Genomic DNA, 21,388 nt, shown 5'->3' with positions numbered 1-21,388 from the left:
AATGCAGTGCTCTCTTGAGTGTAGGCAGGTTGCCTGCAAACGACTCAAGTTTGTTACTATCGTAACAAGAGAGCTTGGAAGCGTTTTTGCCTAGCGAGAGTCAACTTTCTCTTTGCATTCGAGGGTAAAACGACACTGTCTACGGCCTTGATGACCTATGGAAAAAATTGTTGGGATCATGTTTGTCTCTTTCCCTCAAAACCAGTTAATATCATGTTATAAATTTTTCATTTCTCCTAATTAGGCGATAGTGCGGGATCGAATCCTAGGTTATGTACCAGGCATATGCCGATGCTGTCCTTGATGGTACGGTACAGGACAGGTACGAGATAGCGCTTGGCATGCCGATGGCACAAACAAACAAAACAAACACGGAATTAAAGCTGTGTAGGGTCCCTGGCTAGCGCCAGACGTTACTGAAGTAATGTCTTTTGCATAGCTACGGGAATAAAGCATGATCACGGCACAGTTAGTAACCTCGATTGGCATGCTATTCATAATAATCATTATAAAATTTTACTAGGGCCAGCCCCAAAGGCCGTGTAACTTCTCACGGGGTACCCTAACCAATTTCAGGTTTCATGACGGAATCTTGACACTGGTGAAGAGCAGTGAACAGCTGTAACAACAGTAGGGTGAGAAAAGAGAGGGACACAGAACCTTAGTTTGAGGTGATATTTAGGAGAACTGAGGCGCGGGAGTGAGTAGAGCGTCCAGGGGCAGCAGCTAAGCGGAGAACACACATCTGGCAGAGAAGTGGGCCTGAATTGCTATAGGCACAGCGATGAACGAAAGCGTTAAGCTTCAAATGATTATATTCTTTGAATCTTTGTATTTTTTATAAAAAAAATTGAAGCGGATGTCAATTGGTGAGAGGGCAACCAAAAACAACTCATAACGCCTGCTGATACCAAGTATATCATAGCAATCACCGGTAGCGAGCGACCATTATATCTGGGAAGCGATGTATCAACAGTTCAACACCCGAATGCTGACAGAAGCCAACGAATGGTCTATGACAGTGACCGGAATGTACTAGCTAGTAGTTCAGCAGACTTTTAGGAAGTAACAAAGGAATCCAAAATAACACCAGAGCATTCACAGAGTATGCCCTAGTGCGAGATTGAACCCTGCGTGTTCTATCACTGATATGGGCTACACACAGCTAATGAGGCAATGTGGGCGCTACGCATGGCCTTCTGCACGTCGAAAGTTTCAATATTAATTTTGTAGTAAAGTACTTTCACCCATTCCATCGTCGTCAGGCAGCCTAAACACTACATGTCTCAATTGTTTGCTGGAAGTGATTTTCATTGAGTTGTTGACTTTTAGACGTATATTTACTCCTTTGTGCACAGTCCGAAAGGGGAAAGAGAACGAAGGTCTGATAGTGTTTCTCTACGGACATGGCCAGAGTAAATCAGATGTGGACAGTGTGCACACTGATCGCTTTGTGCTTAATGGTCCAAGCTGGATCTTCTTTTGGTGAGTGTTCCTTCATTGAATATTTTATCTCCGATCTCAAGTCGTTTATTTTTTTAATTATAAATACTGGACTTGGAGTAACATCTGGTCAGCCATTAATTTAGTCTAGTACTGCTCTTCTTAAATTTGACCTTTATTACAAGACTCTTCTTTTCTTTTTAATTTCGTTCTCCCACTCTCACCCACACATGCTCTCAGTTAATTCTGCCATCGTGAGTCCCATTCGGGACGGATACGAGAATGATAATAATAATACTAATAATAATAATATCTTCACTAGTTTGAGGGAAAGAGACAAACGGGAAAAGTCTAAAGAAAAAAATTGACTGTCACCACCAGGACTCGAACCAGGGACCCTCGCTTGTAGCTAGCGATGCTCTAACCACTGAGCTATGGTGTAGTCGTCATCCCAATAATAATAATAATAATAACTGGACTTGGATATTTTACAGGCTACGTTTTATTATTGTAAAGCTTTCCTTTTTGATGTTGTCTCTTATTGTTGTGACCTTTCCAGAATATTGTGTTGCATTGAAAAAAACTCAAGTCGTTTCAACCATTTTTAAATTATGTTGAGTCACCTCCACCATTACACTGCGCTCTTTTGCCGACTAGACCCTCCTGCACACGACCACCATTGCGAGGACACATCCGTAGACGATATTGATAAACTCCTTCAGACAGCTGTTTCGCTAATACATAGCTCATCAGTGAAGGTAGATGTTGAATTATTAAAATATAGACCAAACTGCTATTATAATTTTGGTTTTCACATACAAAACTGGCATAGCTGAGGTGATAACGCGGGAAAGGGAAAGTGTGAAGTACTGTTGACGCGCATGGGACATGCATGCAGCATCAGTGGGGAAAATCAATCATTATGACTATCAATGCAGAAATAACGTGTATGAATCAGTGTACTGCGTAGCTAGAGAGAGTCTGTGTATAGCACTTGTCCCAGCGTGTCAGCGGCAGTGGTTGATGGGCAGATAACTAGGTAGCTTTCGGACAACATTGGTGGCATGAAGCCTAGTGACTGCCAAGCATCTTGGCGCGACGGGCGACCAGTACAGTGTCGGGATCGCGACAGTAGGGCGTCTAACAGTAGGTCGAAGTACCCCTGGGCGCCAGACTTGACGGCGTCTGTTACAATAGGGCGTCGCACCGTAAGGCGCGAGAACATTTTGCCGCGCAGACAGTAAGGCGTATGGACCACACGTCCCCGAGACAGAATGTCACCACTACCACAGGGCGTCCATTGCCTTTTGATTAATTTTTTCAATCTTCAAGTTTGCTGTGAATACAATGTAAGTTTTATCGAATTATTCTCGAAAGTAATGGTGGTCACTGACCGTCACAGCGAGCATGGATTGCATGGATTGTGTATAATTGACAAAATAGCTTGGGGACGCTCTTGAAGGTACCATCCACGTACCAGCTTTCGGAGGTTTCGAGTAGATTCAGATCCTCGTCTGTACTGAACAGAAGAAGTTCTTGTAAGTTTCTTGGATTTGGAGGAACATTATCGGCAGCAAGCGGTTCACGCTGGATAGATTTCAAGGGAAGATGCCTTAGGTAACGAGGATAGGCAATCAGCAGACAGATCATTCGTTGCAGCTCTCAGAACGGCACTCGTTGGCTCAATTGTCGTTGCGGCCCTTGTCCGTAGCTCCTCCTTGGCTTTCTCGACTGTGACACGCGTCGCATCCGGTGGGTGGCAGTGGGGAACGATCTTGAACACGTCATCCCTGACAGTTTTACAGCGTCCCTTGCATTCGCCTCGCCGCTCACACCTCCAGTAAGTCGTGTCCTGTAGTCCGTCCTTGCCCTTGGTGTACGAAAACCCCTCATGGATGAGGAGTCTCTTCTTCTTCGTAGTAGATAAGTGAATACCATCGGCTTGAGCTGCCAGGGTCAGATTCGGTTATCGGTTATGACTAGAAAATCAGAACATTGCTGGGGATAATTTGGGGGGGGGGACGTACCTGTGTTTTATTCCGAGGTGATTTGTTAAGTTATTCGACATGGGTCGACATTATACAGTTTAGCGCCGATTCGTCTCGCCTCCGACGTGTCCCAACGCCTTGATGTCTCAGTGCCCTCGTGTCTCAGCGCCGTGATGTCTCAGCGCCCTCGTGTCTCAGCGCCGTTTGCGGGCGCCGAAACGTCTTAGCGCCTTAAAATCTCGCGCCCTTTCGTCGTAAACCCGTCATGCCCCAGGGGCTGCTGTGGAGTCGTGAGGTGCGTTTGCGGGCCATCATGGTGCTCGGACAAGTGCGAAACACAGACTCTCACTAGCTACGCAGTACACTATTTCTGGCACGTTATTTCTGCATTGATAGTCATAGTGATTGATTTTCCGCGCCGAATTTCTGACGGTGCATGCATGTCCCATGCGCGTCAACAGTACCTCAGCTGTGCCCGTTTTGTATGTGGAAGCCTTATATAATAGCAGTTTGGTCTATATTTTAATAATTCAACATCTACCTTCACTGATGAGCTATGTATGAGCGAAACAGCTGTCTGAAGGAGTTTATCAATATCGTCTACGGAAGTGTCCTCGCAATGGTGGTTGTGTGCAGGAGGGTCTAGTCGGCTAAAGAGCGCAGTGTAATGGTGGAGGTGACTCAACATTTTCTTCAATGGCCGAGAGCTCTGTCGCACCTTGTAATAACATTGTTAGATTATTGAAAATAGTTTTTTTTTCTAATAGGTCAAACGCCCTACCCACGGGAAAAACAGAAAGCATGCACTCTAATAATTATAATGCATACCCCAGCTCGAGTTTTGACCTCCAGGTTTGAACTATCACTCCAATTGGAAATTTCACGTTCATCGTATTCCCTTAATTCTACTCCCGTCCTGTTCGAAAATAAAGTTGGCTTTGAAATGTGTGTTTGTGCTTTTAGCCACTACTAATGTACGTATCGTTGGTGGACCAAGTCCTTGGATAGGGAGAGTAGAAGTTCGTCTGCCAGATGGTACATGGGGAACCGTGTGCGACGATGCCTGGGACATCCAAGACGCACAAGTCGTTTGCCGCCAACTCGGGTAGGTAATTTTTTACTATTCCTTATTTTGCACAGTGACCCATGCCGGACAAGCAGGATCACAAGTACACGTATATTTAAAAGATACCGATCAAACCTTTATATGTTGCGATCTCGGCGGTATTAGTGATGAAGTTGGTTGGTCCTACTAGGAACACATCCTTCGGGCATAACTAGAGACTTGACTGACTCACGACTGCGCCATCCTGAGCACACAACGGGTATGTCCCACCTTCCACTCGGCGAACGTGCAAGAAAGTACCACTCCCTGTTCAATACAAAAGTACACAGTGTTTCGGGAGTTTACACCTTATCAGTTGGGTTTGAGTAGTCTGAGAAAGATGAGAGGTAAATTCCCCAACAAACTGTGTATGTTGCATGGAGTGGTGCTTTCTTGCTGGTTTGGTGAGTGGAAGGTGTGAAAAGCTCCTCGTGTGCTCCTGCTTTGCGGAGTGGAAGGTGTGACATGCTCCTCGTGTGCTCCTGCTTGGCGTAGTGGAAGGTGTGACATGCTCCTCGTGTGTGTTAGTCATAACATAATAAAATCTAACTACATGTACCAACCTCTCAATTCAGGAAGGTGTCCTGTAATGTTCGAGCTCGTTGCTTGCCAGACCTGCTAACCCGCGTGCCTGGCCTTGCTCAGACGGCTCAGTTATGTTTGCATACACGGTGCATCAATCCTTCCTCTTCTCAATCTATATGTTATAATTTTGCAGATGTATTCCCAGTAAGGCATGAACGGAGAACCCCCCCCCCGACTTAGGCCTCGGCCTTTGGGGAATCCATAAATAAATAAAATAAAATAAAAATCCACACGCTGATAATTCACAATCATTCTCTTTTTTACACGAAATAGTGATTGCGACTTCGGCGATAATTTTTTGGAGGAATGAGTTTGCTCCCACACTGGAGCTCGCGCTCGCGCTATTCCACCGACTTGACTTGACACTTGACTGATTCAGGACTGCCATCCAGAGCACACGAGAAATCACGTTTTCACACCTGCTACATGTTCCTGTCCCAGTCATGAGCGCGTGTTGTTATCACCTGACCTTGTTTATCACTTTTGTAACTTAGGGTTTGCCACGTTTCTATGCAGAATGAGCGCAATTGCGCCTATTTAGCCCTATAAAGATCAGTCTATTCTTATTATTCTTGCATTCAACATCATATGCCTCCACTGATGAGCTCAGGAGGAGCGAAACAGCTGTCTGGAGGGTCAATGTCAATATCAATCTAAATACCGGAATTGTCCTCACTGTGGTGATGGCGATGTGAGTGCAGAGTTTGGATCGGCCAAGAGCGCAATGTGGTGGTGTTATTTTTTTTACTATTATTCGCAAACCCAACTCGTAAAATAAATAATTATGTGGACAAGGTGATAGCCACTGTCATCTCGGCGTGACTATCACTCCTTCACTAAATTTTTCTGACCATATAAAATCTATCACCCATAAGTTTCGCAGTCGTGTTTTTCTGTTGCGCCATATGGCCCATTTCCTTTCTGCTTCAACCGTGAATTTGCTCTACAAGTGTTAGGTACGACCACTGTTAGAATACGCAGTCCCTGTCTGGTCATTCGCCGTATCCCATTCAGATTCGCTTACGTTAGACCGACTGCAAGCCGTTGCTGCTCGTTCATATCTGCTTTATAAGACCCGGCACCCTCCTGAGTGGGAAACCCCGAAGCAGATTCTTAATCGTACTTGTGACTGGTCATCCCTGAAGTGGCGTCGTCAGATTCTGTCCTTGCTGTATTTTCATCATGTCTTTTACCAGTTTCTGTCTTTGCTAATTCGTTTCAAATTCAATGTATCCCTTAGTTGTCGTCACCCGTCCTCTATAGTTTTACCTCGTTCTGGCGCCCATTTCCTTAAATCCCCACTCTTCAGTTTATCTGTGGAATGGAACAAACTTCCAGAACACATCCGCTGCGTTCAGTCCTCTGTCAATTTTCGCATTGCTCTAAAGGCTCATTACTCTCAGCATAGATATTCTCTGACTGGAATTCCGAACCTTTCCGTTTGAGAAATGTTTTTCCTTGAAATTAATCCTTGCTGGGTTTTTTTAATCTAAATGTCCCGCTATTATCTGCAGAGGTGATTTCGTCCCTCGTCGTTTTCTTTCCTGCTTTTATACCTCGATATTTAGGTACTTGTTTCCCTTCTTCCCATGCTTCATCTTCCACTCTCCTCTCCCCCATTTCCCCATTTTTCGTGCGATATTTATGTGGGAGACTTCCGTGATAAGCATCCATTTGCTTTTGGAGAATCCTTTTAAATAATTTAATACAATACAATACAATACAATACAAAAACCAACAGCTACTGATCAGGGGCTGCACTGGGCAGCAGTGATGGTGAGGTACCAGGGGCTCCACCGACCAAAGGTCTCGGCTTCAATGCCACAAGCACGCACCAGGAAAAAGAAACAGAAATGTAAAGGAAAGCTAGATCTAGCTATGGGGAAGTAGAATTGGTAAAAGTACCGGTAGGTATTTGAAAAACTAAAAACAAGATGAAAAGAGATTGTAAATTATCAGTTTTTGGACTGATGTACAATGTACATGTAAACTTCATCAACTAAAACTTATGAACTTTTTAATAGATCTGATACGAAACTCGCACAAGGAAGTGTAAACAAAACAAGCTAAAAAACAGAAAAATAATAAGGCACCCATTTTGATTATCCAGGGGATGGCCCACGTCTGGTAAAAGAATAAACAGAGAAAAGAAAAGAATCATAACAAGTTTTTTGCATGTATGCAAAACAAGGCCAGGTACGCGGATTAGCGGGTCGGGCAAGCGACGAGCTCGAAAAATTACAGGGAATCTGTTGCCCAGTACCAGTTGCTGTCTCTCAGGTGTCTGTAGACCTTTGTCTTGAATGTGGTGTATTGGATTCAATAATAACATTAATTATAATCCGAGTTTCAAATAATATTAATAATGAATAATCTCTCTCTCTCTCCGTCTCTCTGTCTCTCTCTCTCTCTCTCTGTCTCTCTCTCTCTCTCTCTCTCTCTCTCTCTCTCTCTCTCTCTCTCTCTCTCTCTCTGTCTGTCTCTCTCTCTCTCTCTCTCTCTCTCTCTCTCTCTCTCTCTCTCTCTCTCTCTCTCTCTCTCTCTCTCTCTCTCTCTCTCTCTCTCTCTCTCTCTCTCTCTCTCTCTCTCTCTCTCTGTCTGTCTCTCTCTCTCTCTCTCTCTCTCTCTCTCTCTCTCTCCACACTATACTTTTCGCTATATATATATTTTCAATCGTTTTTGTTTCTCTTCTTCTCCCGATTTTCTGATGCGTGAAGTAGGCGCGGATGCCGAGACCATTGGTCGGCGGAGCCTGCAGCACCTCATCACCACCGCTGCGTTGCATTTGCAGCCCCATTCAGTCAATGTCTTGTTAGTCTGTTGTTTTGTCATTTCCTGCTTCTTTCTTCTTTTACGAATTGGGTGCGTGGTTTCAAGTAAAAAAAAAAAAAAAAAAAAATGAAATTAGAGGCCACATGCCACGTACTTGTCTTTTCTCTCCGAAACTCAACACTTGCAAGCCATATATGAAAGAAAGAAAAAAATCATCGGTCACACCACCGGGACTCGAACCAGAGACCTTGCTATTCGCGAGCAATGCTCTAACCAATTGAGCTAAAGTATGACTGTTATCCACGGTGATGGTAAATCTATCCTTCTTCGAACTGAAACTATGACCTGAAGCGGGAGATTTCCAGAATTTGCTCCCTCACCCAGGTTGAAGTGGTCCCTGTGGTTGTCTGTGCCCTGGGAGGCTTGGTGAGAGAGACTCCTCAATGCCTTCGGACTGTGCAGGAGGCTATCCAAGGTTCGGTTAAAATTCTAAGAACTGTCCTTAACATGTAGATGCACACCTGCTGCGTTTTCATGTTCAATAGCCAAGAGACTTGAACAACGACTGATAAGATATTTCCTTTCTTACTCCCTTCATTGGTTGATGTACTTTGATTTAGCACTATAGGTGTGGCAGATTAAGGCTTTTGCACGTGGCTACAATTTGCATAGTCTATGCTTGTGTCCTAGTGTCGGCTTTTTTCCCTTGTGCTACTTCAGAGCGGACTCTAGAGGCGACAGTAATAGACTGGTTCCGATTCCGAATCCCAATGTCAAAATAATCCCCATAACAACATGATTCGGCTCACCAAGTTTCGAGCTTTGACCGATCTCAACGTCCTTATCACAATATCTGTCGCTGCAAATTCTTTGTTATTGTTTTGATGTTGGAGTTCGGATTGAGTATCTTCCCTTTCTTCCTTTTTGCTTCCCCTATTTGTTGTCCCTTTGGTTTTTAGCTTTTTATTTCTTCACTTTCTTTTTGCTGTCCCACCCATGGAAATATTTTCCCGGTGGGTCTGGCCCTATCGCCTTCGAAAGAAGTGAATAAGGAGACATAATAATAATAGTAGTATTGTTAATACACACAGTTCGCATCTTCCCTGAACCTGTTACATAGGAGCAGATTCGACGCATCTGTCAACAGTGTCAAGCCACATTAGTCTATCTCCTGCAGCTAAAAGAGCGCTCTCCACGGAGATGAACTGCTGCAGATTGGGAATATTCATGTTGAGAAGAGTCGATCATTGCTGAACATGTTCCAATTTGATCCTCCTGCGTGTGGGTGGTGTTAGATAACACTACACTGCCATGGAGTATAACCGGGAGAATGCATGCGATGTAGTTTGGAAACAGACAGGGATATTGAGTTCGCGGCGTGTTTTTCTGGATTTGCTCATAACATTATAGGTGGCATGTGAGCTCCACAGGAGGTTTGTAAGGCTAATCTTTGTTTGTTTGTTTCTATTCTTTATTTAGAGTGGGAAGTCCAAAACTGGCCCTAGCCTAATAACAATGGTCCCACTAGTGAGGGAATGTTGTATATCTGTGCATAAGGATCAGTTAGTGTAACAGCAACTAGTGGGGAAAGAAAAAGAGAGAAGAAAAACAACTTAAAACAGGAGTTGCGACTTGCATAGGAAGAAAATAACGGAAAGAGCAGTGCATACAGCATTTATAAAGAGGCTTATTTATCTGGTAAGCAAAAAGGGAAGAGCCATTGACTTAAAGCGATTGCGTTTTCTTTCTTGCCTGACCACAGCGGGGAGCTGGTTTCATAAGATGGTCCCAGCATAGGTAACACGTTTGGCAAGGTATGCAGTTGGCTGGGACAATCAGTAAATTGCTGTGCCCACCACGAGTTTGAGTGGAATTACTGCGGCTGAAAAAGTTAGCGAACAACATACTGATGTTAGAGGGGACATGGAGACAACGCCAGATAAAAGCCAGAAGGTGCATGTTGGCGTATGTGGTCAATGTTTGGATGTTCATGCGTGTTAGAATATTGCTTGTGGGTGTCCCCGGAGGTACCCCACAGACTGTCTTGAGGTTGCTCCCCTTTCCGAAATGACTTGTTGAAAAATTGGGAGAGTGATGGTGCTGCATAATATTATCCAGCTGTCTGATGAGTGTTTCGTCAAATGAAACTCTGAGTAACGGCAGAAAAGGATTTGGTTGTGTCATTGCTGGGTTGGTATTATCCATACGGAAGTAAACAGCTTTTGCTTCTCAATATGTCTCTTTTTGAAGCGGAGCAACTTGCCTCAGACAGAATGCACTGGCTCGACGTTGTCGACAGATGCATGACCCTCATTTGATTTTTCATATGGGGCTATAATGCGTGCTGTATTATTATTATTAAGTAGACAATTGATCGTTACCCGTATCCATGTTCAATGATCCAATTCTCTGCAATGGTGTCAGAAATTGAGTTGAATATACATTATACCCATTAGTAAGTATGCAAGATTCTGCAACCGGTAGTGCTGCTTAAGATGATGTTCAGCATCATTGACCTGTCATTACACACTGTTTCGAGTGCTGATTGTCAGTTTTCTGTCAAATCGTCATTTTATCTATGTAGGTTCGTGGCGGCATTGGCTGGTATTCAGACCTTCGGAGGTGGCGTAGGCCCAATACTGCTGGACCAGCTAGCTTGCACCGGGCAAGAAAGCGACTTGTTCCAATGTATTGGAAATCCCGTGGGCTTCCATGACTGCGTGCATTACGAAGATGCCGGCGTCGAATGCGGTATGTTAGTAACGTTGTTGTTATGAATCAGAAGGCGCAGCAGCGCCAGAGGCCAACATAATATAAAAGGATAGATTATGGAATAGGATAGAATGAACGGAAATTGGGAGTTGAAAAGTGATATGCAGATATGTCAAGTATAGTGGAGGAAACATTTCACGTTCAAAATAAAATGGGCAGAAATCGTAATGAAACAGAAAGGGCTGATATCATTAGGTATAACTATAAAACTCGGATAATGAGCCACTATGAAATGTGACATAGAAGAGAAAGGGATATGGAAACGAGTTATGAAGCAGCTATCCAAGATTGTAACAAGGTAATAAGCAGTCAGTACGTGCGATACCAGGGCACAAAACTGACAGGCCATTGAGACATTCAGCGACCTAACGCCTAGCCCTAACACATCTCCAGTGCGCAAACCAACAGCCTTCCAACTTGGTACGCTGCGCTCACCTCCCCCTATTTGGTCCTACCCAACCATAAACCTTTTTAAAAGATTCGGGACACTGCTTCGCGGCGCTCTATTGTAACAAAATAAAGGAGATGATATCATTGGACAGCACTAGGTCACACTGCTTTTCCACACAGTCAATCGGAAGTTGTGAATTAAACGTTTCGGTCACTGTCAACATATTTCTGGATAATGAAAACGAATTCATGCACTAAATAGAAAACCTTAGACACACTACCTTCAATCCAAGTGGTCTCTTCGCTGCAAATTAGATAGATAGATCTCAATCAAATATTCGGCTAGGAGCCATCATTAGGTTGAGGAGAAAAACAAGTGAGGTGGACCTATAACAAGCAACACAAAGTGGACCGAAACTACACCATACGTGATAAAATTGCACCATCCTTTCGGCACAGACACACACACATACCTTTGCACATGCCAAGTCACTGAGACACACACTCATACTTTCACTGGCACCAACACTCACACTCAAACAAGCTCACACTCCAAATCACACCCACAACCACACACGTGTAACTAAAGACACACACAAAAACACCAATATACCTGAAAACAAGGCGTGAATAGGGGTGGGACTATGACAAAAAAAAGAGATAGAATTCCGTTGCCAAACTGCACTTACGCAACAACATTGTGCTGAACTACCAGTGTATAACAATGGCGTGAACAAGCACACATGACAACAGGACAGGACAGTGGCAACAGAAACAATGATCATCATCCAAATTTTCACATTGTCAATTGTCAAGCAACACCCAGCCACAATCACGGTTCACCTTAGGATGGTGTCTGGAGATGTGGATTGCCTCCCTTATCCGGCGGTTCACGCATGACACTTCCGCTGCGAGTATGGATGGTGATGTGAAGGGAATGAATGGGGCTGTGGATGGATGTTGTAGTGGTTGGTACAATGCGTAGTGCTCTCCCCAGGGCTTCTGCGGTGCCCCGCACATCCTAAGGTGAACCGTAGTGTACATCTCCAGACGCCACCCGAAGGTGAACCGTGATCGTGGTTGGGTGGTGCTTGACAATTGACAATGTGAAAATTTCGGTGATGATCATTGTTACTGTTGCCACTGTCCTGCCTGTTGTCATGTGTGCTTGTTTACGCCATTATTATAGTTCAGCACAATGTTGTAGCGTAAGTGCAGTTTGGCAACGGCATCTCATCTCTCTCATTTTTTTGTCATAGTCCCACCACTATTCACACCTTGTTTTCAGGCACATTAGTATTATTTTTGTGTGTGTCCTTAGTTACACGTGTGTGGGTGTGGGTGTGGGTGTGATTTGGAGTGTGAGCTTGTGTGAGTGTGAGTGTTGGTGCGAGGGTGAGTATGAGTGTGTGTCTCAGTAATTTGACATGTGCATGGGTATGTGTGTGTGTGCCTATGCCGAGAGGATGGTGCAGTTTTATCACGTATGGTGTAGTTTTGTTCCACTTTGTGTTGCATGTTATAGGTCCACCTCACTTGTTTTTCTCATCAAACCTGATGATGGCTCCTCGCCGAATATTTGATTGAGAATTCTCGTAATTTGCAGCGAAGAGACTACTTGGATTGAAGATGGTCTGTGTCAGGTTTTCCATTTTAATGAAGTGGCTGCAGTGGAGCTTGCGCACATTAAGAATTCATGCACTAAAGAATTATGTTCTAACCGCACCTGTTAACTGTAGAAATTGTGTGAACGTCAGAAAGGGACATAAAGAGTGATAAAACTCTTAGATTTTCGGGGCATGCCAGGTATAATTCAAATTATTGATACTTCCGTAATAACGGTACTAATTGCAAGGTGCTTGGAGTGATCTACTTGCACACATACATGTGGTATTCTGCAACAAGCTTTCTTTTAAAATCTCCTTTTCAGAAGCTGATTGCGGCCCTCCGCCGGAGGGTACAAAGTCTGCTGTTGCTTACTCCTCGACGGAATATACCTCTACAGCGTCGTACAACTGTCTGCCTGATACTCGGATAGTGAAGGGTGACAGTCAGCTTGTTTGCGATTCTCCAAATCAATGGAAGGGACTTCCGCTGATCTGTGAAGGTACGAGAATGCAGACAAAAATTCGTGTGTATTTCGGCAAGTTCTTTCCCCTTGTCCTAGCGCACGGACCAAGATGTAAAAAGTACACGATACCAGCGGGGGATACCCTGTACAAGTTCAGAATTATAATTACATAGCCCAGCCAGAGCAGTCGACATCTGCGAGAGACAGTGGCGGAAAAGGTAAATGTCCGCCTATTGAAGCTGTTGGTACCTTGGCTAGCGCGAGATGTTACTGAAGTAACTATATTTGCATAGCTACAGGACTAAAACATTCTCTGTGATATCTTAAAAGCAATTTATACCAAGAGATGAGGATGAACCTCCCTCCTAAAACATCGTCAATTAGCGTAACGTAAATCTCCTGCTGTGATGCTGTACTTCCTGTGCGCGCGTTCAATTATAGTTCTCATGGTATTTTTCATATGACCTGAATGATTTACCTGTAGATATCCTATGCAATGAAACGTCTATCATCTCCAATAGCTTTCTCAGAGTTGAAAAACGAAGCATCGATTCTCTTGCTGCCATACGGTGTGATGACGGATTTAGTTTCGATGGCGAAGACCCAAGTGTAACTTGCGAGAAGCTCTCAGCCGACTCAGCCGCATGGAGCAGTGCCAATGGGAATTGTCTACGTAAGTATGCTCAATGGGGCTTCAAGCATCCCGTACACGTGGCTTTGTTATCAGCAGGAACAACTACACTAACTTTTTACACGAATTCGATGATCAGGTCTTCTTAAACTCCGATACTTGGCGTTTGTAATCCAATTTCCTCGTAACAGATATGAGAAAAATTGGAGGAACTTGCAGAACAATATCCCGAAGATATTTCCGGCCCTTTAAGAATAATAGGATGTCGGGCAGATCCATCTCGAACCAGGTGTTGATAGCATGCGTGTGAAAATATGTTGAGGTCGTCAATACGTTGGAAACACACTGCGTTTGTGAAACACGGCAACCGATAGCGAAAGGCATTGGCTGGGTAATACCGGTGTGTGGGGTCGGGTTAATTTCCGTTTTCAATCAAGTTTACCCTCAATCATTTTTTCTCGTTCACTGGGAAAAAGTTGGTCTGCTACATTTTTATTCACGTCCCTTTCCCTCCCCTCTCTCTGTGTCTCTCTCTCTGTCTCTCTCTGTCTCTGTCTCTGTCTCTCCCTCTGTCTCTGTCTCTGTCTCTCTCTCTCTCTCTCTCTCTCTCTCTCTCTCTCTCTCTCTCTCTCTCTCAACATATTCCAATTTTAACTCGGATACTGAGCCAACATAATCTAACTAAATTAGAATGAATTACATCGAAACGAGTTATGACGCAAATTTCCACGACTGTAACAAGGTAATAAGCAGTCAGAAAGTCTGACTGCTTATTATCTTGTAACTCGCTTTCATGTGATTTCTTATATTCTAATTACCGGTACAGTCGGTATCGCCTATAAGGTTGGCGGCTATAGTAATATACTGGATATAGTGATCAATTTCTCAAATTCATTTTCATTTGCCATAACTAAGTATACACAGTTATCGCGTATAGTAATAATCGTCTATAGTATTATATCGCCTATAGTGATCAAATTCATATTTCAAAAGACGTTTATTACACTATTTTTGCATCGGTTATAGTGACTGATGTAAAATCAAGCGATGTAAGAGGAGAACAGGGTGTTACTTCTTCGTGAAGAACTTGTCCAGTGAGTGTTGTTTGGTGAGTTTTGCTTGTACAAGTTGCCAAAATATGCCTCCATCATGAGGAAATGCTGATTTTGTGTGTCAGGAGCTACAGCCAGCTACATGACATTGTACATGTATGTAGTGCGTATGTGCACGGCGCGCTGAGTCGTTTGACACCCCACTCGCATACATTGCATGCAGTATCGGTCATAGTAATATATCGCTTATAGTGATAAAATGCTCAAAATCAAACACCAACGCTATAGGCGATACTGACTGTATATCCGAACTGTTATCATGGCATGGACTTACCCTCCACCAGCCGCTAGATGTTGACGCAGTCCGCACAATGGCAGCGGACCGACAGGCATGGCGTGGAGCCCGCCCCACCTAAGGGGACTGACCAGACATGTTTCTATTATATTTTATACTGACGTCACTTCTGTCATTTCATTGTATCGTATTACTCTTTAGACATCAATCCTGAATGGCATAAGCGAAAGTGGCACCCCCGCCACCTACGCGGACATGCTTTTAATAATAATAATAATAAATAACCGAATTATCTTTTGAACAGGCGAGGAGGTGACAACAATTTAAAGGTTGGCAATGAACAGAATCATCTGAAGCAACATGTTACGAGGGTTTTATTGAAATGTAAAGTGGTGATGGACAAATAAATAACTGTGATGAAAAGGTAATGTGAAAACCAATGCTTCCTGACGACCTTTGTGCGAAAGCTAGTTAGATGCATGTTTATATTTTTCATCGTTCCTATTATTGTTTTCACATTACATTTCGACAGACGGCTAGATGACAACAATTTTAAGATGGCAATGAACAGAATCAGCTAAAGCGACATGTTACGACGGTTTTATTGAAATTTGAAGTGGTGATGGACAACGAAATACCTGTGATGGAAATGTAATGTGCATTTTGATCTACAGAATTCGCCTAGGTAAAATTCCCATTCATCTCTCCGTATTTAATTGGTTTTCTCTGTCCCGGTCCACTCGTAATAGTCTCTCACTTCCCCGTGCTAATTCAGCCGCATTTACCAACTCTCCTCTGTTTTTTCCTACAGCCTTTGGCTGCAACTTCCCCAGCATGTTAAGACATCAAAATGTCTTTCCAGCTTTAAAAATGCACTCCGATCGCATAATGTAGTACGATAGGATCTCATTGCTGGATTCTTGTCTATCCTTCATTCTTCTCTTTTTCTATATTCTTTTTCTTTTCTTGCCGTGGTTGGCTATCACCCCTCTCTCGCACTTTGCGTGCCAATTGGTCATGGACCACGAGTTGAGTGAAATAAATAATTAAATAAATAAACTCGGATGGTGAGCCAATTAAATTATTGTGAAAAGAAGAAGGAAAAAATGTTACACTGGGTACGTTGGTGGACAGTTAGTCATAACTCGTAACATCTTGTGCTTCTTCCTTTCGAAGTGTAATATGAAAACAATAGTAGGAACGATGAAAAATATAAACATGCATCAAACTAGCTTTCGCACAACGCTCACCAGGAAGCATCGTTGTACTGATTAACAAACTTGCAACACAGATTACTATAAAGGATCAATAGTGACACTATTACACCTTAACAATGCCAACACATTATCACAAGGTATTTTTGAACGATATCATGTGCATGCGTGAAAGGTAACAATCGAACACTCCAAGGGGACAAAATTCAACAGGTATGAAACCACACGAGTGACAAAATTCTTGCCCAACACGGCCAGACGAACACAGCATTCTACTGGTTGAACAATTTTAAAAAGATAACACTCTCCTTTTGAACACAAAGGTCAGGCTTATGAATGCTTTGGAACACAGCCTCCAAAACCTTGAAACTGATCACAATGACGTCCACGACAGAGAAAAATGAATCAGAATACACTTGGCAACATTCAGGGCGAGATACCAAATGATTATACACAGAAGACTTACGAGGTCGAAACGCACGCCCACACTCACTCTCACACTCTCCCAAACCCACCCTTTCTCCCTCACTCAACTCACTGCTAGAATCTCCTCCGTCAGTTCCGTTTCCGTTGCGGTCCTCATCGCTGGCGGTCACGTCCACTGTTGCCGTCACGCTGGGTCTCCTCCTTTGTCGTTGTTGGTGGGTGCTTCCTCTGATAGAATGTGTTGTGGTGTGTGGTGTTTAATCCATGCGCTTGGGTGCTGAATAGTTCTACCAACATACCGGCTAGCACAATGCCGACATTTTGGAGAATAATTTAAAAAATAAATAAAGACTAAAATTCATGTACACGTACTGCACTGCGAGAGGTATGGCTGGGCATTGCCCGATCAATCGAACAAACACCAAATTTTATTATCCGTGTTATGCTATATTCAACTCTGCAGCTCTTTCACCAAACATCACTGTTAATGTCACAGACGACAACATGTCGCTCTCGATTGACCATGTTCACACGGCGCCGCTGATCCAGCAGTACTGTGTCGTGGTGGCCTCACTGACCAGCGATAATGAAAGCGTCGCCGAAAGTTGCCATGAAGGCCCAGACGTGGTCATGGAGCGATCCTCTGCCGTCATTCAGCTGAGGGCGTACGTAGTCACGGACGAGAACTTAACCAGCGAGTTGTCACCTAGCGCTATTGTTCTTCCCATCCCATTAGGTAGGTTCGTATACAACTGTGCATGCTAGGTGTTCTCCGTAATTTGAAAACAATGCATGTTGAATAAGGCCATTTACTGGTGGAAGTTGTTCTTCCTGCATAATATCTGTATTCGTTACAGTGTAGTGTGTTTCATTCTTGACAAAATTCTATGGAAAAGAATCAAAAATGACCCGGCCAGTGAAATACTCGACGCAAGGTCTCCACTGCGATCATAGAGTTACACATCTGTCTACGTATTCCTTTGGTGGACGAAATCTTGCAAAATCTAAACACTGGAATATTTTAGAGGTGACTTAAACAGACATCTGCCTTATAACATTAAACCGGCTCGGGGTGAAGAAAGTGAAATTTAATTCATATGAAAATAAAGCCAACGGTGGCATTTTGTTTTGTTCCCTTCCTTCCAGGCCCAATTCCCCGGGAGTCCTGTTCTTGTCCGGTGGCTTCGTTTGTCATCATTGCTGCAGTTGTAAGTCCGGTCGTACTGGTTGTAATATTCGCTGTGGTGATTGCCCTTCTCTGCTGCAAGCTACGTTCTGGCGTACACAAGACAACAATGAAAGATGTTGACAATGCGGGAGTGTTTGCCTTGTCTCAGCCACACCAGTGCGAAGACTACGATGCGCTAGATGATCACAGTCAACGCGATCTTGTGAGCAAAGTGTACGATCAGGAATGTCCAGAGGAGCTGCGCGAAACTGATCTGTACGTAAACCGTGATATTCTGGACGAGGTGGGGCATGTCGATGGTGTGCCGTGCGACTCGGTTGACATCTCAAGACATACCACAGGGCCTAGCATGCGCTATGTTGTACCACCTTCACGTTATGCCATGCAACCATGTGGATCTGTCCAGTGCATGACCATTGATGAACAGACGGAGACATTCTGCAGATACACTGTGCTCCCGAAATCACCAGCCCAGACTGCCTCTCGTAATGGAGCCAACGATTCACGGAAAACACATGGCTGTCGTAGTTCCATCCAGGCAGATACTCCCCCGCCTCTACCCCAAGATGAAACGGAAACTGTGCCGCCGCAAGCCCCAGCCCAAACTGCCACTCGTTATCGAGGCAACGATTCACGGAAAACGCCTTATTGTCGCAGTTCCATCCAGGCAGATACTCCACTGCCTCTACCCCCGGATGGAACGGAAACTGTGCGACCGCAAGCCCCAGTTCCGACTGCCGCTCGTTATCGAGCCAATGATTCACGGAAAACGCCTGATTGTCGCAGTTCCATCCAGGTGGATTATCCGCTGCCTCTACCCCCGGATGGAAGGGACAACGTGTCGCGGCAAGTCCCAGCCCAGGCTATCAATCGAAATCGAGCCAACGATTCACGGGAAACGCCTGACTGCCGCAGCTCCATCCGTTCGGATACACCACCGCCTCTACCCCCAGATGAACCGGACCTTCACTGCCCAACTCAAGGGTATATGGATTATTCAACCACAATATATGGTAATGTCGCACAACATGATGAACCCATCTACGTGAATCGTCCCAACTGATGTACTACTTACGTTCCATTGGGCCCAAAACCAACTGCATACTGCACTTCGTCTGCTGATTTAAAGGCAACACAAAGTCTATAACTCACGGTTTCGTACAAGCCTGATCTCATTATTACTTTCAATATATCACGCTTCATATCGCGGACACATTCAGTGGTTTTTAAATCAGCTGCATACTGCACCTCGTCTGCTGATTGAAAGGCAACACAAATTCTAGGACTCACCTTTTCGTACAAACTGCACATTTGCTGGGTTACTGAGCTCATATTTCTTTCAATATTACACCCTTTATATCGCAGACACATTCAGTGTATTTAAACCAACTGCATACTGCATCTCGTCTGCTGATTGAAAGGCAACACAAATTCTAAAACTCACGTTTTCGTACAAACTGTACATTTGCTGGGTTCCTGATCTCATATTTCTTCTAATATTTCGCACTTGATATCGCGGATAAATAAGTTTTTCGTTCCATTTATTTTATCTCTAAGCAGTTTGGCACGCACTGATTAGCACTCATACGTACACTTATCAAGTTCGATATTAGATCTTGCATAGCGAATGCCGAATTGAACCTTTTGCGTATGTGCTTTACATAATTATTCATTTTCCCTCTTTTTCCGCGTTTGAGTTCACCCCTCCTCAATTCGATTGGCTGTCTAAACATGCTACGAGGCACAGAAATTAATAAATAAATGAACAGCCTTTTGCCTACGTGTACGCATCGGGTAAGCGCACCATGAGCTGACATTCGGTGCCATTCTCTGGAATAAGTCGCCGGCTGAAGTTAGATGTGAATCACAAAAGGATGAGTTTAAGAGCACCATCTGACACTGTATTGAGTCGCTCGTCCCTACCTCTTTCTGTCTTAGCCTCTAGAACCGCTAGTTCTTCAGTTCCCTCTTTTTGTGCACGATTGCCTTATTTGTAAGTTCTCACATCTTTTCTGTACCATTGCCTTATGCTCTATTTACATGTATGTGCACCATTGCCTTCCGGAACGCTGTATTTTTTGTTTTCGCATCCTTTCTGGACATTTCCCTCCAGAAACTCTTTATCTGTAATCGAGAGGGAAATCTTGCATAACAAATTAACTATCATAATCCGACCTCTTCATTATTCATTTTTCTAACATCTTTCTCATACATATTCATATCACAGATTTCTCGTCAGATTCAGATCTGAATCAAGACATAGATAGGATCAACATAGCTCTGTGCTGTTACCGCGTACTGGCTTCATCAGTACCGTTCACCACTGCAACCCAGCCTTTGGATGGCTGCGTATCATTTATTTTAACTTTTTATTATTATACAGAAATGTTTTTGCATAATTATAGTGGCAGACACGCACCTGGCAACATGGCGGTAAATACACGCCGGACAGTAGTTATACAACAGGAAGAAAGGAAATAAATCGCTGAACATACAGTCTCCTGCGTATCATTCAAGCTTTCACAGGTACTGCGGAAGTCAGTACTGATTCACTACGACTGAACTCTGGCTAGCAGCGTCTAGGACAGGATGTATCGGCTGACAACAGATGTGCAACGCACTTACATGTTCTGCAGTCAGTAGGACAACTGTTACTCACAGCTGCAGTATTAGGGGTTCAAGTAAAAGTAGATTCCTGCACGAGTAAGTGGCTCTAAGCAGCGAGTGACTCAACCTTTGAAACATTGGAACGGTGATGACCTAACAGTACTGTCCTTAACAAGCAAAGAGCAACTATTAACCCTTTGTGAGTCCACTGAAAGTAAGAAAATTTACTCACCTTCAAATAACATGAACTTTCGCTTGTATCTCTGCCAGACATTCACCGATGTTTACAAAGTTGACACCGCTGGAAAGGTATTTCCAAGACGAAGCGACTTATACCACACTCAAGCCAGCTACCTGCACGGCCTCTGCTCTGCGTGGCCTAGAATGCCGCTCAAAACTGCAGCCGTGCGCGAACAGCTCCAGCAAAGTTCAAACAGAATCTGAATTTGAGCGGCTTGGGACTTAAGGGGTTATGATCGAAGATAAGTTTAGAAGCCGCCATTCCATGCTGAAGACACAATGTTCCGGGGAATTCCCAACTCATCCTTTGAGCTTGAGTAGACTTAGGAAATTTCTGCAGCGCCAGCACTGCATTATGTAGTGCTCTCCGAGCCAAACCGTTAATAAGGATTCCAACCTACAGTGACACTCTGTATCCATGGGACAAACACATTATGAGCACCAGTCAGCAGCGTGAGCCAGTGTCGCACATGGAGTTGTGAGAACAGACGCTGAGGGCCATGTTTGCCATTCGCAACATCTTAGTTCGTACTGTTATCCCTGGGGCTGGAATGCGACTAGATGGAAATGTCCCTCAGCGTCTGTTCTCACATTTCCATGTGCGACAC

The 21,388-nt window shown here is 44.0% G+C and overlaps 1 protein-coding gene across 1 annotated transcript; it reads left to right on the top strand.

Moving 5' to 3' along the window:
• The first annotated feature begins 1,270 nt into the window (after positions 1-1,270).
• LOC135825169 (uncharacterized) lies at positions 1,271-20,208 on the top strand. Its single transcript, XM_065337892.1, has 7 exons — positions 1,271-1,485; positions 4,395-4,536; positions 10,478-10,644; positions 12,986-13,162; positions 13,611-13,799; positions 17,208-17,480; positions 17,891-20,208. Exons 1-7 carry the CDS (start codon positions 1,407-1,409, stop codon positions 18,994-18,996), a joined length of 2,133 nt encoding a protein of 710 aa, XP_065193964.1. The 5' UTR covers positions 1,271-1,406; the 3' UTR covers positions 18,997-20,208.
• Positions 20,209-21,388: the final 1,180 nt, after the last annotated feature.

Source organism: Sycon ciliatum, chromosome 9 (assembly GCF_964019385.1).
Source record: "Sycon ciliatum chromosome 9, ocSycCili1.1, whole genome shotgun sequence".
NCBI lineage: Eukaryota > Metazoa > Porifera > Calcarea > Leucosolenida > Sycettidae > Sycon > Sycon ciliatum.
Note: the sequence above shows the minus strand (reverse complement) of the source record. Positions and strands in the feature narration are given on the sequence as shown.

Bases quoted from the DNA above. Each gene is read 5' to 3' on its own strand.
- LOC135825169 (XM_065337892.1), top strand. From the start codon at position 1,407: ATGGCCAGAGTAAATCAGATGTGGACAGTGTGCACACTGATCGCTTTG. The intron at 1,486-4,394 runs GTGAGTGTTCCT...TTGTGCTTTTAG, and splicing joins CCAAGCTGGATCTTCTTTTG to CCACTACTAATGTACGTATC. The intron at 17,481-17,890 runs GTAGGTTCGTAT...CCTTCCTTCCAG, and splicing joins TGTTCTTCCCATCCCATTAG to GCCCAATTCCCCGGGAGTCC.